Source organism: Mus caroli, unplaced genomic scaffold (assembly GCF_978045245.1).
Source record: "Mus caroli unplaced genomic scaffold, Mus_caroli_1 scaffold_2, whole genome shotgun sequence".
NCBI lineage: Eukaryota > Metazoa > Chordata > Mammalia > Rodentia > Muridae > Mus > Mus caroli.
The window spans coordinates 29453878-29470608 of NW_028227257.1; the positions used below are offsets into that span (position 1 = coordinate 29453878).

The 16731-nt window shown below is 40.1% G+C and overlaps 1 protein-coding gene and 1 pseudogene across 2 annotated transcripts; both read left to right on the plus strand.

The window, feature by feature from the left end:
- The first annotated feature begins 1992 nt into the window (after positions 1 to 1992).
- LOC110288038 (uncharacterized) lies at positions 1993 to 10691 on the plus strand. Its single transcript, XM_021154494.3, has 3 exons — positions 1993 to 2155; positions 2362 to 2422; positions 3575 to 10691. Exons 1-3 carry the CDS (start codon positions 1993 to 1995, stop codon positions 5385 to 5387), a joined length of 2037 nt encoding a protein of 678 aa, XP_021010153.2. The 3' UTR covers positions 5388 to 10691.
- A 49-nt stretch (positions 10692 to 10740) lies between these two features.
- On the plus strand, positions 10741 to 15964 carry LOC110288037 (serine/threonine-protein phosphatase PP1-gamma catalytic subunit-like; annotated as a pseudogene). The gene is made up of 2 exons (XR_015046051.1): positions 10741 to 14730; positions 15588 to 15964. The product of XR_015046051.1 is annotated as a serine/threonine-protein phosphatase PP1-gamma catalytic subunit-like (transcript).
- The last annotated feature ends 767 nt before the right edge of the window (positions 15965 to 16731 follow it).

The window sequence follows — 16731 nt, forward strand, 5'->3', positions numbered from 1 at the left end:
TTGTGTGACCAAGCTCCTGGGATCCTGGGATCCTAAGATCCTGGCTGTGTTAGATCGCCTGGAAGTGGTGTCTCCTTTGAAGACCATGGGTCTGTCCACTGAGTTTGAAACCAAGGTAGACCAGCGCTGACCTGAAGGAACCTGAGCCATTGCTCAGGCGGGTTCCTGCATCTGTGTTCCAACTGGCCCCAGGCATCGTTCTGTTGGAACAGATGTTGTGTTCTACTTCCCAGTGATCCTGGGTGTGCTAGGGTGGCTGAGGAGTGGAGAGTCCTCTGGGGACCATGGGACTGTCCGCCAAGTTCAGGCCCAAGGTGGCCTGGTGCTGGCACCAACCGGAAGGCATATATTTTCATGAAATGATGACGATGAGCCTATAGTGACCAGAATTACAGTGTAGTTGATTGACTCATAAAAGCTCCTACATAGTATGATGACTTTGATTTCTAGTCTCTCCTCTGTGGCTTTTTTGAGGACCTTAGGGAAGGATTTGTAGAGTAGCCTTTCAATTACAAAATGGGGATGTTATTTGAGTATCTATACACTCACTCATACCTTTTCCTTTTCTTTGTGTCCACTCTGTTGTCATTGAAACTCATCAGTTAGCTTCATTCTTCTGCCATCATGTCCTGACCATTAAAGACTCTATCCATAAGTCACAAAGATGCTGTAGAAGTAATTGTTATTCAATGCTATGCTACTTTGCTAGAATGATTTTTTTTTGTATTTTTTACTATGTATTTTTGTCTGTTTTTCATATCGAAGACAAAGTATCTCTGTGTAGCGCTGGTTGCCTTGAAAGTAGGAATTATGAATTTGATAATCCATATAACTCTGACTCCATAGTGATGGGAACAGATGTGGGCCAAAATGACTAGCTAGGTTTGTCTCTGTATTATGAGCTTATGAGCCTAGAATGTAAGTTTTTGTACATGAAAGCATATGCTGTAGTTATGACTTTCATCCACATCTGGAATTTTAAAATTTGGCAGACAATGTATTAAATTTATCAGGATGTCTTGTATTTATGACACTAAATCTACATGGGTATTCCATTCGATAGCAAGTATTGGCATTATTACTAGCTGTTTTGTTTGTTTTCAAATTTTTAAATAAATATGAGTATTTTCCATGTATGCATGAATATGTACATCATATGTTATGGCCTCATTCTCAAAGTACTTAGAATGTGGCCTCAGAACTCCTGAACTTGGTATAATGGATAGTTATGGGCCTCCATGGAAATACTGGCAATTAGCCTCAATTTTTTGCAAAACTGGCAATACATCTAGTGAGCACCTCTCCTTGCCTATGTTGCTAATTCATGGTCAACATTTATACTGCTGATATTTTTATCTGTCCATTTATAACTGTTTAAACATGCATTCCCTTTTATTAAGATTTTATTAATATTACTGTTTAAACTTGCACACTTCAGGTTTCTGGAATGTGAATACACAACGGAATGAATGTACAATTATTTGTATGAACTCCAGTAAAGAACTCTGAGGTCTTTCTACTTTTCTCTTTGTTTGATTGATTGATTGATTTGTTTTCAGGGCAATCAGTGTCTTAATATGTACCTCATGCTGTCCTAAAACGCATTGCTTAGACCGGGCTGGAATCCACGTCAATGAGATACACTTGTGTCTACCTCCTGAGTGTTGGGGTAGCATGAGAGAATACACCAGCATCCTCATCATTTTTGTAGTTAGCAATTGATCATACAATTTATCTGATGTGTAGTCAGTACTGTTGATCTGTTTTTTTGTATGTCTTTATTGGCTGTTAGCTGCCATTTCTCTTGCAACTCTTTATCCTATCAAAGGGGTGCAAAAATGACACAGATGAACTTTGTTTGTTACTGAGTTTCCTTATAAAATTAATTTGGAATTACATAAGGACATTTGTTTCAGGAAATAATTGGAGGAAGCACCAGAATTATATGAACATATTCTCAATGAAGTATACATTTACAGTATTGTCCATATTATGCTTTCTCATGTACACATGTATGGAATATTTCAGGGTGTTGTGACCTATGATGATGTATATGTGAACTTCACTCGGGAAGAGTGGGCTTTGCTGGATTCTTCTCAGAAGAATCTCTACAGAGATGTGATGCTGGAGACCTACAGGAATCTTGCTGCTATAGGTAAGAGTGAATTTTTTTCACTTTTTAAAATATAGGGAGAAGTGGTTTTTGTTTTTTTATTGGTGTTTCCTCTTGTAATTTCTGTTGAGAATGAGGAAGACCAAGGTGAATAAATCAAGCATGGTTCTAAGGTTCACTGCAGATAGTAATTTACATTTTGCCTAATTTCCAATAATATAACATACGTTCTCTGGCATTATATTTAGGCTACAGTTGGGAAGACCATAATACTGAAGAACATTTTCGAAGTTCTAGAAGACGTGGAAGGTAATCTGCATGTGGAAACTCTTAAGAATGTCTCGGAACACATTTTAAGGTGTCCTGCAAATTTTAAAGAAAAGTAACAGGGTGGGGGAAAAAAAGCACTGCTTTAAGTTATGGATGATCACTAAATTCTCCCAAAACCATGTACACCAATGCCTGGTATCTAATTTGTGCTTGGGCAGCATTCCTCTACATGCAAAGACAAAGAAACAATGCCTTAACAGATCTCACCATTAGGACCACAGCCCAGTAGAGCTTATGCTGTAGAACTGCCAATCTGTTCAACCGACTACCACTCAGATATTGCAAAGGGTACACACATTGATTAGGTGATTAGCCTATGTCCAAAACCTTCTAAGAGGAAAATAGTCCACAGTAAAGCTGAAATCACTCACATACTTGTAATAATGTAGCTAAGTTTAGTGATAGGGACAGCTTATTAGAGTCAAGGATGTGTAAAAAACCTTAATCCCTATACCACATGTATATAAGGATAAAAGGGCAAATTATTTGAATGCAATGTGGAATCTCTTCACTTACTGTTCTTCTTTTCATATTACTATCATATGTCACAATGGATACCAGCCATATTAATATAGAAATATTGAAAGTAGCAATGAACCTCTGTCTCAACCAGAACAGCAATTAGAAGATACATAGTAGTCCCCACTTGGAGTAGCCTCTTTGAATGTGCTACAAGTTTACAAATAATTCAATTTCAAACTTTATTGGGGCCATGTACAATCTCACACTGCAGAATATCTGCTATGAGTACTAAATGTGGAAATACTTCTGTTTGCCTAGGATCACTTTGCAAATGTATTATGACTCACAATATAGCAAAATTAATGAATACAATACGTGTGATAAAGTTCTGGGTTCTTCCATTCTCTTCAAATATTTAACAAGCCTCTTGCAGAAAAACGATGCTGTAAATGTGAGCCATTTAGTCAATGATCTTACATGACATGCATCTTCAAAGATGCATAGCAGCCCAGCCTGAAGGTGAACACCATGAATGTAAAATACTTATAATACCTTAATATCAGATTGCTCTTTATAATTTGACCAAATTTTAAAATTAATTCACACAGATAAAAAGACTCATGTGTAATGAATGTGAGAAGATTTCACATGTACCAATTATCTTTGCAGGCATGAAAAAAGTCATATTGAAGAGAAGCCCTCTGAATTTACTCAATGTGGTAAAGTCTTTGCATATCAGAGCCATCCTCAAGGGCATCAACAAATTCATACTGTTGAGAAACCCTATGAAATTATTCAATATCTTGAGGCCTTTGCATATCACAGTAGTCTCCAAATACATAAGAGAACACATGGTGGAGACAAATCTTATAAGTACAACCAATGTGGTAAAGCCTTTGTATGTCACAATTCTCTTCAAAGGTATAAAAGAGTTCATACAGGTGAGAAACCTTATGAATATAATCACTGTGGTACTGACTTTGCACAACACAGTCATCTTCAACAGCATGAAAGGATGCATACTGTTAAATGTAAGCAAAGTGGAAAAGACTTTGCATGTTATACTAATCTCCAAGTATATCAAAGAACGCATACTGGAGAGAAACCTTATGAATGTATATTCTGTGATAAAACCTTTATACATCACAGTCATCTTGAAAGGCATGAAAGAATTCATACTGGGGAGAAACCCTATGAATGTAACCAATGCGGTAAAGCCTTTTCACAAAACAGCAGTCTCCAATTACATAAAAGAACACATACTGGAGAGAAACCCTATGAATGTAAGCAATGTGGTAAATCCTTTGCATGTCAGAGTGGTCTCCAACAGCATAAAAAAACACATCATGGAGAGAAATCCTATGAATGTAAGCGATGTGGTAAAGCCTTTGCATGTCAAAGTGATCTGCAACAGCATAAAAGAACACATACTGGAGAGAAGTCCTATGAATGTAACCAGTGTGATAAAGCCTTTACTCTTCGCTGTCATCTTCGAAGGCATCAAAGAATTCATACTGTAGAGAAACCCTATAAATGTAATCAATGTGGTAAATTCTTTGCACAAAGCAACCATTTTGTACGACATAAAAGAACACATACTGGAGAGAAACCTTATGAATGTAATCAATGTGATAAAGCCTTTGCATGTCAAACTAGTCTCCTGTATCATAAAAGAACACATTCTGGAGATAAACTCTATGGCTGTAATGAATGTGGCAAAACCTTTGTAGTTCAAAGTTATCTTCAGATACATAAAAGAACACATACTGGAGAGAAACCCTTTGAATGTGACCAGTGTGATAAGGCATTTGCACAAAACAGTCATCTCCTAACACATAAAAGGACACATACTGGAGAGAAACCCTATGAATGTGAGCAATGTGGCAAAGCCTTTGCAAGTAATAGTAATCTCCAAGTGCATAAAAAAACGCACACTGGAGAGAAACCCTATGAATGTAAGCAGTGTGGTAAATCCTTTGGGTTTCAAAGTGGTCTGCAAAAGCATAAACGAACACATACTGGAGAGAAACCCTATGAATGTAATCAGTGTGATAAGGCATTTGCATGTCAAACTAGTCTCCTGAATCATAAAAAAACACACACTGGTGAGAAGCCATATGAATGTAGTGAATGTGGTAAAGCCTTTGTACTTCACAGTTATCTTCAAATACATAAAAGGACACATACTGGAGAGAAACCCTTTCAATGTGACCAATGTGATAAAGCCTTTGCTCGAAACACTCTTCTCCTAAAACATAAAAGAATACATACTGGACAGAAACCCTATGGATGCAAGCAATGTGGCAAAGCCTTTGCAAATCACAGTAATCTCCAAGTACATAAAAGAACACATACTGGAGAGAAACCCTATGAATGTAAGCAGTGTGGTAAACCCTTCAATTGTCAAAGTGGTCTGCAATATCATAAAAGAACACAACACATACAGGAGAGAAACCCTGTGACTGTAATCAATGTGATATAGCCTTGGCATGTCAGACATCTTCAGAGTACTAAAGAAACATTATTGTAGAGAAACTCTGTGAGTATATTTAATATGGTGAAGCCTTTGTACATTTCTATTATCTTCATCTTTACGTAAGAAATCCATACTGGAGCGAAACTATGAATGTACACTACATCAGATCAAGCCTTTTCACATTTCACAAGCCTTAGTCATCATGAAATAATTCATACTGGGGCAAAACTTGAATATATTTAATATGGTCAAATATTTGAACATTTCTGCCATCTTCATCATCATGAAAGTATTTCTCCTGGAGAGAAAGTCTATAACTATAATGGATTTGTGATATGTATAGCTGTCACACTAACATTCAGTTTCACAAGATTAGACAAAAAAAAAAAGTGACAAGGGCCAACAACCCATTCAAACATTATGATGTGAGGTACCTCTTTCTTTTGTCTACACTTGCAAACACAATAATCCTTGTTTATTTTGTTTGCACTTATAATCATATTCTTGAACAATGATATGAAATAGCTCATCCAGGTATAATGCTTTTTATTTTGAAAGATTTTGAGTAGATATTGAAGGTTGTTATATGTCTTGCAAATATATTTACAAAAGTGCTTTTTATGTTTCTGTAGAAAAACACTATGTCTAAAGCAGCTTATAAAAGAGGTTAACCAAAATAGTCATAAGCAGCAGATGGAGGGAGGGAGATGGCTCAACCAAAATAGTCATAAGCAGCAGATGGAGGGAGGGAGATGGGACGGAATGGCGGCTTCAGGTGTGGAGAGAACAGGAGAGATGGCTAGATGGCCACAAATATGAATGGAAATCTGTGACTTATGGGAGAGAAGGAAGGGGAAATCTCCAGGTAAAGAAAAAAACACTGGGATAAGGGAGGCACCCAAGAATCAGTGAAGGTTACCCTAGATGTGAGTCATGAAATTGGGGGTATGGAACCTGGGGAGGCCATCTCCTGTAGCCAGGCAGGAACCCCAGAGGAGCAATAGAGACACCAACCCACCCTCAAAAGGTTCAACCCTAAAATCCTGTCTACAAGAAATGCAGGCAAAGGGGGTGGAACAGAGTCTCAGGGAATGTTGAAACAGCTAACTGAGGGGAGTTCTAGAGAGTTAAGGGAAGGCACACCACAATCTTGGGTTTTGCCATACATGGGATTAGGTCCCTGGCTGAATTAAAAGGAAAAATAAAGGAACTAAAGTTAAAGCAAGCACATCATCAATAATCATTGCTAACTTTTAAACATTTTAACATTTATCCTTTGTTTCCTTCCTCTTTTCATCTTTTCTATATTTCCTCCATCATTACCTGTTGCCATCTTTTACTTACATTCTCTCTTCTTCCTTCTTTCTTTCTTCCTTCCTCTCTCTCTCTCTCTCTCTCTCTCTCTCTCTCCCCCTCCCTCCCTCCCTCTCTCTCTTTCTTTCTTTGTTTCTTTCTTTCTTTTTCTTCCTTCCTTTTTTTTTCTTTCCTGTCTTCATTTACTTTTGGTTTGTACTGTAGTTAGGGGTGACCTTGAATGTCTGATCTTCTCCTCACTGCCTGCTCTTAGGATGACAGGCATGTCCGATTTCTTTGTTTCTTGCTAGCTGTTTGCTCACAGCAACAGCAAAATAAAGTAAATATACACACCTGTGCTGAGCTCTGCTCTTATTATACCTTCCAGGTTTATTGCATATCCTCAAGTGGTTGAAAGTAGGCACATACTTTAAAGCCTGGATCTTCTACATCTGGTTCTGCCCAGTTCTCTTCTGCTTCTGGTCAGGCAGCCATCTTCCTGGGTTTGTCCCTCCCAATATATCTCTTGTGTTAGGTTTGTTGTGTGATGTGACTTTGAGGCATTTCTTGGTTGTCTGTTGCCAGGTGTACTGCCTGGTTTTGTGTGTCAATTGGACACAAGCTGGAGTTATCACAAAGAAAGGAGCCTCAGATGAGGAAATGCCTCCATGAGATCCAGCTGTAAGGCATTTCATCAAGTAGTGATCAAGTGGGGATGGCCCATTGTGGGTGGTGCTATCCCTAGTTCTACTAGTCTTGGGTTCTATAAGAGCAAGCCAAGCAAGCCAGGTGAAGCAAGCCAATAAGTAACATCCCTCCACAGCCTCTGCATCAGCTCCTGCTTCCTGACCTGCTTAGTTCTACTCCTGACTTCCTTTGGAGATGAACAGCATCATGGAAGTGTAAGCTGAATAAACCCGCAGAACTCTGTGGGATGTTCTGTAGGAGCTTGGAAGATAATGTTGAGAACAGTGCAGAAGATGAAGACCTGGCTTGTGAAATTACTGAGGGAAGATTAAAATCTCTTATGGATTGTTGCTATTTTGATTGAAAAGATTCTGTGGTTCTGGTTACCCTGGGCTGAAGAATCAGCTGTGATAAACAAGATACCAGAACTACTAAATTGAAAACTTTGCATTACTGGGACTACTGATGCTGGTTAGCTTCAGCTAAGAAATTAGTGGTGATTAGGAAGAGACCAGCATCATTGAGGTAAAAACTTCTGGAAAGTGATTTCAGAGAGCACAAAGAGGCTGTGTTCCAGATATAGCCAAGGTTCTTCTACCTACTGCTGCAGCTGGACATGGTAATGTGTAAGAATCACTCAGGTGGTAATAGGTTTTGAAGGGGTCGTGAAGAGCAGCTGAGACTCAGCACTGTGAGGCCATGGAAGGCCATTGGTGAAGGTGCAGCCTCGGTTGCAATTGATGGCCCAGAACTGAAGGGGTCATGCAAAGGAGTTGAATCTTGGAACCGTGAAGAGCTCCTATTAGAGGCTTTTGGTAAAGCCTAGTTGCAGCTGAAGACAACAGTGTTTTGGAGATGCCAATACCACGAGATGACCACCAAGAATAGCAGCAGCTTTGGACTACAGGCAGCTGGAACCTAAAAGACAAGGTGTGTGCTCCAAAGGTCAGAACAGGAGAAGTGACCCAAGCCCTTGGAGGAGCCTAGAAGATTGTGAGTGGATCTCAGACATTGGATGGTTGGAGTTTGATTTTATTTTTTATTGTGACTGTGCCCTGATATTTTTTCCTCTTGAAGGAAGAAGGTATTTCAGTGGAGCCCACAGTTAAGAGACTTGGAATTTTTAAGACTCTGAATTTTAAAAGATATTGGATATTTTTAAGGGATTGTTCTTTTAATATGTAAAGACTGTAGGACTTTTAAAGTTATTTATATCTTGGGGATGAATAAGAAAGTAAAGTTTGAGGCTTAATAGTGATGTGTTTGTGTGTCCAGTTGATGAGGGATCACTTGTACTGGCTGATTTTTTGTGTCAATTTGACACAAGCTGGAGTTATCACAGAGAAAGGAGCTTCAGTTGGGGAAGTGGCTCCATGAGATCCATCTGTGGGGCACTTTCTTAATTAGTGATGAAAAGGTGAGGGCCCCTTGTGGGTGGTACCATCTCTGGGCTGGTAATATTGGGTTCTATAAGAAAGCAAGCTGAGAAAGCCAGAGGAAGCAGGCCAATAAGTAACACCACGCCATAGCCGCTGCATCAGCTCTTGCTTCCTGATCTGCTTAGTTCTAGTCCTGACTTCCTTTGGTGATGAAAAGCAACATGGAGCTGGGTGTGGTGGTCCACGCCTTTGATCCCAGCACTTGGGAGGCAGAGGCAGGTGAATTTCTACACTTGATCTTAGCCAAAAGGCCGAGAAGCGATTGGCAGGCGAATTTCTGAGTTCAACTCCAGCCTGGTCTACAAAGTGAGTTCCAGGACAGCCAGGGCTACACAGAGAAACCCTGTCTCAAAAAAAAAAAAAAAAAAAAAAAAAAAAAACCAAAAAAAACCAAAAAAAAAAAAAACAAAAAAGGAAAAAAGAAAAGAAGAAAAGCAACATGGAAGTATAAGCTGAATAAACCCTTTCTTCCCCAACTTCCTTCTCAGTCAAGATGTTCTGTGCAGGAATAGAAATCTTGACTGAGACACCACAATACTTTCAGGAGTAGATCTGTAACAGAGCAGAGCTGTTAATACCTTCACTGGGTAAACCTTCCCAGGCAGGAGCAGAGCTGTAACAGTTTCTCTGGAACTTTCCCCTTGCCACAACAGAGCTGTAACACTTTCTCTGGGAAACCATCCTCATGCAGAGCAGAGATGTTTCAGTTGTATTGGGGAACCTTTCCTTGCAGTTGAGCAGAACTTGTAAAGGGGAAATTGTTCCCTTCAGAGCTGCAATACTTACATGTGTATGTCCTGTCTTTATGAGAGCTTGCATATATTCTGTTGTTCTTGTATTTCAGTATTGAAGATTTTTAGAATTGTATCTATGTGTTTTTTTAGTATTTTTGTGAACACTGTGGTATCCAATACTTCTCAGTTCTGAGAACTGTACCTTCATTGACATGCCAAATATATCCTAGCCTCCATGTCTGGCCGTCTAGGTACTGAAATTGACACCATCCTGCTGCTAAGCTAACCTTTCTTAAATTTCCTTTCTCCTTCCTTTATGCCCACCAAAGAATTTCTTTGTGCCTCTTAGTACATGCCATTACATCAGCAGTGTTTCCTTCATCTGTTTAAAATAACTTATAGTTGACTTAAAGAGTCATGCAATTCACAGAAACTGATAACTCCTATTTCATTTCAATCAGAAATTTACTTACTTTCTATCTGTACAAATGCATTTGCATAAAAATGGCATATATCCTATTGATAAGCATGTAAATACCTGGAAGTCAAGTAATATGGAATAGAAATCATTTGTAAAAGTCACATAACTGTTTTAGAATTCCAGTATTATGTTTAACATTCACAGTTGGCATTTGAATAACTTCTCTGAATGTGTTCTAATCACATACAAGATGGTAATATAGAAATGGGCATATTTTACCTTACAATTAGTGGGTCTTTTACAATTAGGAATAACATGTCAAATTTAAATAAAGTGATCGAATTTTATTTGTTTATAAAATGTGTATCGCAAATTTTAAAAGTACAACTAGAGAATGGAAGTTTTTATATATTCTGATGTGATTGCTAAAGTATGGGAACAATAAAAATTGTATATACATTTAATTAGATGATTTGATCGAAGGTTGAGCAGGCACAGTCACCTGCCACCATGCCCAGTGATCTGAGTTCAATCTCTGCGATCCACTTAATGGAAGGAAAGAAGTAATTTCTACAAATTGTCCTCTGACCTCTACATGCTAACTGTGACTTTCAGAAACCCAATAATAATATACATTGTGATGTTTTGAATATGCTTGGGCCAGGGAGTGACACTATTTGGAGGTGTGACCTACTTTGAATAGGTGTGTCACTGTGTGTGTTGCCTTTATATCCTCTTCCTAGCTGCCTGGAAGCCAGTCTTCCCCTAGTGGCCTTCAGATGAAGTTGTAGAACTCTCAGCTCCTCCTGCACCATGCTGTCCAAACACTGATGATAACAGACTGAACCTCTGAACCTGTAAGCCAGCCCAATTAAATATTGTTTGCATAATAGTTGCCTTGGTCATGGCATCTGTTCACAGCAATAAAATCCTAAGTAAGACACATATACACAGATAAAGAATAAAAACATTAAAAATTAATTACAACAGCCATTTTTGTTGCTTAGTTAAATCCCTGTGGTCTTTTTCTGATACAATCAATTTATTCAGAAGGAACAATACAAATTATTGTATACAATTCAGAAGCAAAGTGAATATCAAATGAGACCATCCAATCCCCTAGTACCAAATAGGCATATGTAGATAACTACCTTAAATAAAAAGAACTAGTTGATTCTCTCCTGGCAGCTACATAGAGAACTATGGTACCAACTTTGTTCAGCAAAAAGTTACACCAGTGGTCCCCATATTTGGGCCCTCAGAAGAACTCACTGTGCCATGCTGCCATGTCCTCTGCAGAGACTAAAGAAATATAGGAGTAGAAAAAGACCAAGTTTCTGAAGATGTTGAGACACCAGCTGGCTCCCATGTTGGGGGATTTTCCTACATGGCAGCAAGAGTGGTGTTTTTGCTTCCATGATATAGGAGACCCAGAAGCCTAGTAATACCTGGGTTGAGATTGATTACAGGGGAATGTTGATGGGGGCTTCTGAAGCAAGGACAGCTGCCAAAGTCCAGCCTCAGGGTGAGGAGGTTCCAAAAAAAGGTTTGAAGGGGAGCAGCACTAACTGAGTAAGGACTCAGAGTCAATAGTGGATGCAAGCTGGTACTCTCTGAGTAAGGACGTAGAGTCAATAGTAGATGCAAGCTGGTATTCTATCTGTTCCCGAGAATTCTCCTCATTCTTCCTTCTCCTTTCTGACCAGAGAGCCTGAACCCAGTCTTTTACTAAATAAAATTACATGCCCAAGGCTTTATTCATTGTTAATAATTTTTAAAAATTTTCTAAATATACATATATGAGTTCAGGATTTATAGTCTCAATCCCCACTTCCTCAGAGCAGAAACTAAACACAAACAAAAGCACATTCCCTTATAGGTTTTACCCAGCCTGTTCTTCACAGGTAGCTGGGCATAGCTCATGTGGTTTTCTAGTATAGCAGACAGGAGTCTTTAATTACTTTTCATGTAAAAACAGAAATATTACAACTAGTAAAATTATTCCTTACAAACTTTTAAAATTTATGTAAGTAATGCAGTTAGCTCTCTCTACTGTCTCTCCAGGCATCTTGGATTATCATCTCCAATTATTTAAGTAGCCAGGAGAACAAAAGACTTTGTATGTGTTGTATGTGTGTATACATCATCTTTTAATTCTCTAATCTCTTTTCCTCATCCTAGCAATTCCATAGCCTCATATACTCTCCTTCTAATACTATTTGCTTCTAGATTGTAGCCATCCAGCAGCCTATGGTCAAACCGGGTTCACCTGAATAGAGGGCTGGAAATTAAAAAGGGAGTAGGGCGAGAGAAGCACTAAGCCAAGTCTGTGTTCTGATCAAAGCTCATAGTTTAATAATAAGCTTTGTGTTTATAAAGGGAAAAACCACAAAACCTATCCTGCCGTGGACCGGCCTCAGTTGTGCCCCCTCAATCCTCGGGAGAACTCAGGGTTCCAGACAGGTGGGCAAAGGTCGGCGAGAAATGACAAACAAATACGGGGCACAAGAGAGTGTGCTGTATCTGAATGTAATGTCAAATTGAGCATCAAACTTTTTATACAGAAAAAAAATAGGGAAGTTATGTGACACATCGGCAAGGTACAATGAGATTACTGGATGCTTAATGAGTCTTACACAAGACAGAGGAATGCAAACACAAAGACTGGCAGGAACTGGGCAATAAAACAACTGAGACACAGTCAGCCCTATCTAAGGTCAGCTATATTCTTAGAAGCCATGTGTGAGGTCTTTACACTCCCGGGGCAAGGGCTTTCACACCCAAGTCATGGTTCTAATTAGGGAGTTCCTCTCTAGCTAACCTTCTCATGAATAATGCAATACTCTAAAACCACAGTCTGATCTACTTCCTAAGCCATTGTAAATTCCTGTGTATGGGAGCGACTTGGCTTTTATTCTAAGTGATAGTGTGGGGGGACGTTTCTACTAATAAGTAATGTAGTCTGCCATACATAACTATAATAATAATAATTATTATTATTATGTTTTTTGGTTTTGGTTTTTCGATACAGGGTTTCTCTGTATAGCCCTGGCTGTCCTGGAACTCACTTTGTAGACCAGGCTGGCCTCGAACTCAGAAATCTGCCTGCCTCTACCTCCCAAGTGCTGGGATTAAAAACGTGCACCACCACCACAGCCCGGCTTGCCCTGAGATTTCTAACTCTCTGTAGTAGATAGTAAAGCCTGATTTCTTTCACTATCTCTCTTACAATTCTAGAGGCAATTCTGGATGTCACTGATAGGCAACATTCTTACTGAATTCCAAGCCCAAGGTTGGCTCAAGGACTACCTAGGGCATTGGTGAAGGTCAGGAAGCAAAGTTCAATTTTGCTTAGGTATTTGGCAAGTCGTTGCTTGGAGGCAACTATAATAGAACAATACTGAAAGACAGCACACAGATCCATTCACAAGGACAAAATTGGAGCATACATGCTATGGGATGCCAAAGTTCTAGGAGACTAAGTTTCCGTGAAACTCTTCACCTCGGGACTGCTTCCAGGTTTCTAAACCTGTCAAGCAAGTCACTACTGGAGTGGATGTAACACCATCCCCTGCTTCAGCTGGAGTATTTTGTAGAGCATGGTCAGCACAGGTAGCCAAAACAGCTAAGTTCCCATGGGAACTTGCAACTGCAGCCAAGGCAGATGTCTCTATCCATGGCCTTAAGACCTGTTGTGGCGGTGGTTCCCAGCTCGTGGTGTGAGGAAGGAGGACGAGTGAGACCCCGGGGCGAGTGGGCAGCGGTGCCACTGATGCTGCTGCTGCTGCTGCTACTGCTTCTGCTAGTGCTGGAGGGTCGGCGGCAGGACAGCAATGGCAGATATCGACAAACTCAACATGGACAGCATCATCCAACTGCTACTGGAAGTGAGAGGGTCCAAGCCAGGCAAGAATGTCCAGCTCCAGGAGAACGAGATAGGAGGACTCTGCCTGAAGTCTCGGGAGATCTTCCTCAGTCAGCCTATCCTTTTAGAACTTGAAGCACCACTCAAGATATGTGGTGACATCCACGGGCAGTACTATGATTTGCTCCGTCTGTTTGAATACGGTGGCTTCCCTCCAGAGAGCAACTATTTGCTTCTTGGGGACTATATGGACAGGGGCAAGCAGTCCCTGGAGACGATCTGCCTCTTGCTGGCCTACAAAATCAAGTATCCGGAGAACTTCTTTCTTCTCAGAGGGAACCACGAGTGCACCAGCATCAATAGGATCTACGGATTTTATGATGAGTGTAAAAGAAGATACAACATTAAGCTGTGGAAAACATCCACGGACTGTTTTAACTGCTTGCGGATAGCAGCCATCGTGGACGAGAAGATATTCTGCTGTCATAGAGGTTTATCACCAGATCTTCAATCTATGGAGCAGATTCGGCAAATTATGAGACCAACTGACGTACCAGATCAAGCTCTTCTTTGTGATCTTTTGTGGTCTCACCCCGATAAAGATGTCTTAGGCTGGGGTGAAAATGACAGAGGAGTGTCCTTCACATTTGGTGCAGAAGTGGTTGCAAAATTTCTCCATAAGCATGATTTGAATCTTATATGTGGAGCCCATCAGGTGGTTGAGGATGGCTATGAGTTTTTTGCAAAGAGGCAGTTAGTCACTCTGTTTTCTGCACCCAACTACTGTGGAGAGTTTGACAATGCAGGCGCCATGATGAGTGTGGATGAGACCCTCATGTGTTCCTCCCAGATTTTAAAGCCTGAAGAGAAAAAGAGCCCAATGCCACGAGACCTGTCACACCACCACGGGGTATGATCACAAAGTAATAGATGTCACTTGACACTGCCTGGTTGGGACTTGTAACATAGCGTTCATAACCTTCCTTTTTAAACCGTGATGTGCTGGTCAGCTTGCCCAGGTAGATCTGGCTGTCCGGCCCTCCTGCATTTGATTACTGCTGGCACTTGCTGGTTATAGCAGCGAGCGAAGTACTTCATTCTCAAGAGAGCATTTTGTTTTGTTTTGAACCTTTGTTCCCTTTGCGAATGGCTCTGATGATGGTGTTAAGCTGTACACCCTGGCAGGTTATCCTGTCTGAGGAGAAAGTGTAAAATTGATCTTTTTTTAATTTAGTATACGTCATGAGTAATGTAAATGCCTGTTTTCTTTAGGATATAAAGAGAGCCTTAGAGTGCGTGAGTCTCCACATGTAATTGTCATAAATGCATTCTGTTGATACAAACCACTGTGAACAATTTTTTTTCCAGTTTGTTTGAAAGGGACTGCTTTCCCTCATTGTCTTGTCATATACAAACTAGTGTCTGCAGCTGTGGCAGCAGGAGTGACCTGCTGCCAGCCCTGCCCAGACTATCTGAAGCACACTCCCTCCCACTGCACATTTAATAACGATTAAAGCCATTCTTTTCAATGTCTGTGATTCCTTCCTAAAGCCAAAGTTTCTGTTGGGCTGTATTGGCACGCCCTGGGCGTGAGGTGGCCAGGGCATCGAGGCTGCGTGCGCAGGCCGCCTCCCTCCGTGGGGCCTCAGAAGCAGGTTATTTTAACTAGCAATAGTGGTATAGTGCTGAGTAAGCTATTAATGATGGAAGTTAATAACACTTTGTACAGCTCCCATATAGTCTATTCACTGAGTGGTCTTTTTACAGTTGGATCAGGCCTGAACCCGTCCATTCAGAAAGCTTCAAATTATAGAAACAACACTGTCCTATACGAGTGACCGATAATGCTTTCTTTGGCTACATTCTTTATTCTGCGGTGACAATGAGGCTTATAAATCAAAAGGAACTAACTTGCCGTCCACCGGTTTATATAGAACTCACAGTATCTATGACTTTTTAAAACTACGACCTGTTAAATGAATCTGTTTGCACAGATGCCCGTGTACAATGCCATGTGCTGAGAATGGTTTCAGGCTTATTAAATGCAAACTTGTAAAAACAAACAAACAAACAAAAACAGTTGGCAAATGTTGTTCAAGGTCTTCTCAGCCTGCTCAAGGCTGGGAATGTTACAGTCCGCCCCCCCCCCCCTTTTTTAAGATGAGGAATACAAGTTGCTGGGTGGGGGCAAAAGATTTACTTGTTTTCCATTATCCCATCTAGGGTAAAAAATAGCCAAGGTGACCATGCCTGTCTTAGGTCAGTGTCTATATTGCTCCTTACCTATCATGTAGAGCAAACATAGCATTGATGTATGTCTCTACCTTAGGTCGATAGGAGATCAAGAACACTCATAATTGTCTTACTGTCTCTGGCTAACTGGTCTTCTATAGCACTCTTTTCAAATAAGACCAGATCCACGAAGGACACTTCAGAGCTGCATATACACTAAATGCATTTCTTCATAGTGATTAATAACTGCCATGGTGAATAGCTGAGCTCACTGAAAGCAATCCTGTATCAAGGCAACTGATCTGTTTAAAATACAAGATCCAAAAGTTAAAAGCATCAAAATAAATTCTAATAAATTGTCCAAGCAGTGTAGAAATGAAAGTTGTAAGCCATGGGGAAGTGGAGAACCAGGATTCAAACCATTCCTGATTCTGTTCTTTTTTAATTTTCCTTTTGGCCAGTCCTTTTCAAACTTTAGCCATAGAATTCTTTACTACTCCTGAATGATTGATGTAAAAGCAACATGCTTCATGGAGGTATGCACATAGTCCTCCCTATTGAAGGAATAAAATATCAAATCCTCTAGTGTTTGGAAGGAGTACTTTAGAGAAGGAGATTAGATTCTCTTGCAAATGGGAAATAGAAGTTTCTATCCTATCTTTTCTATAGCTGTATCTAT

Excerpts from the sequence above, each read along its gene's own strand:
- LOC110288038 (XM_021154494.3), top strand. The coding sequence starts at position 1,993 with ATGCTTTCTCATGTACACATGTATGGAATATTTCAGGGTGTTGTGACC. Across the intron at positions 2,156-2,361 it reads CAGGAATCTTGCTGCTATAG|GCTACAGTTGGGAAGACCAT; the intron begins GTAAGAGTGAAT and ends CATTATATTTAG. Across the intron at positions 2,423-3,574 it reads AGTTCTAGAAGACGTGGAAG|GCATGAAAAAAGTCATATTG; the intron begins GTAATCTGCATG and ends TTATCTTTGCAG.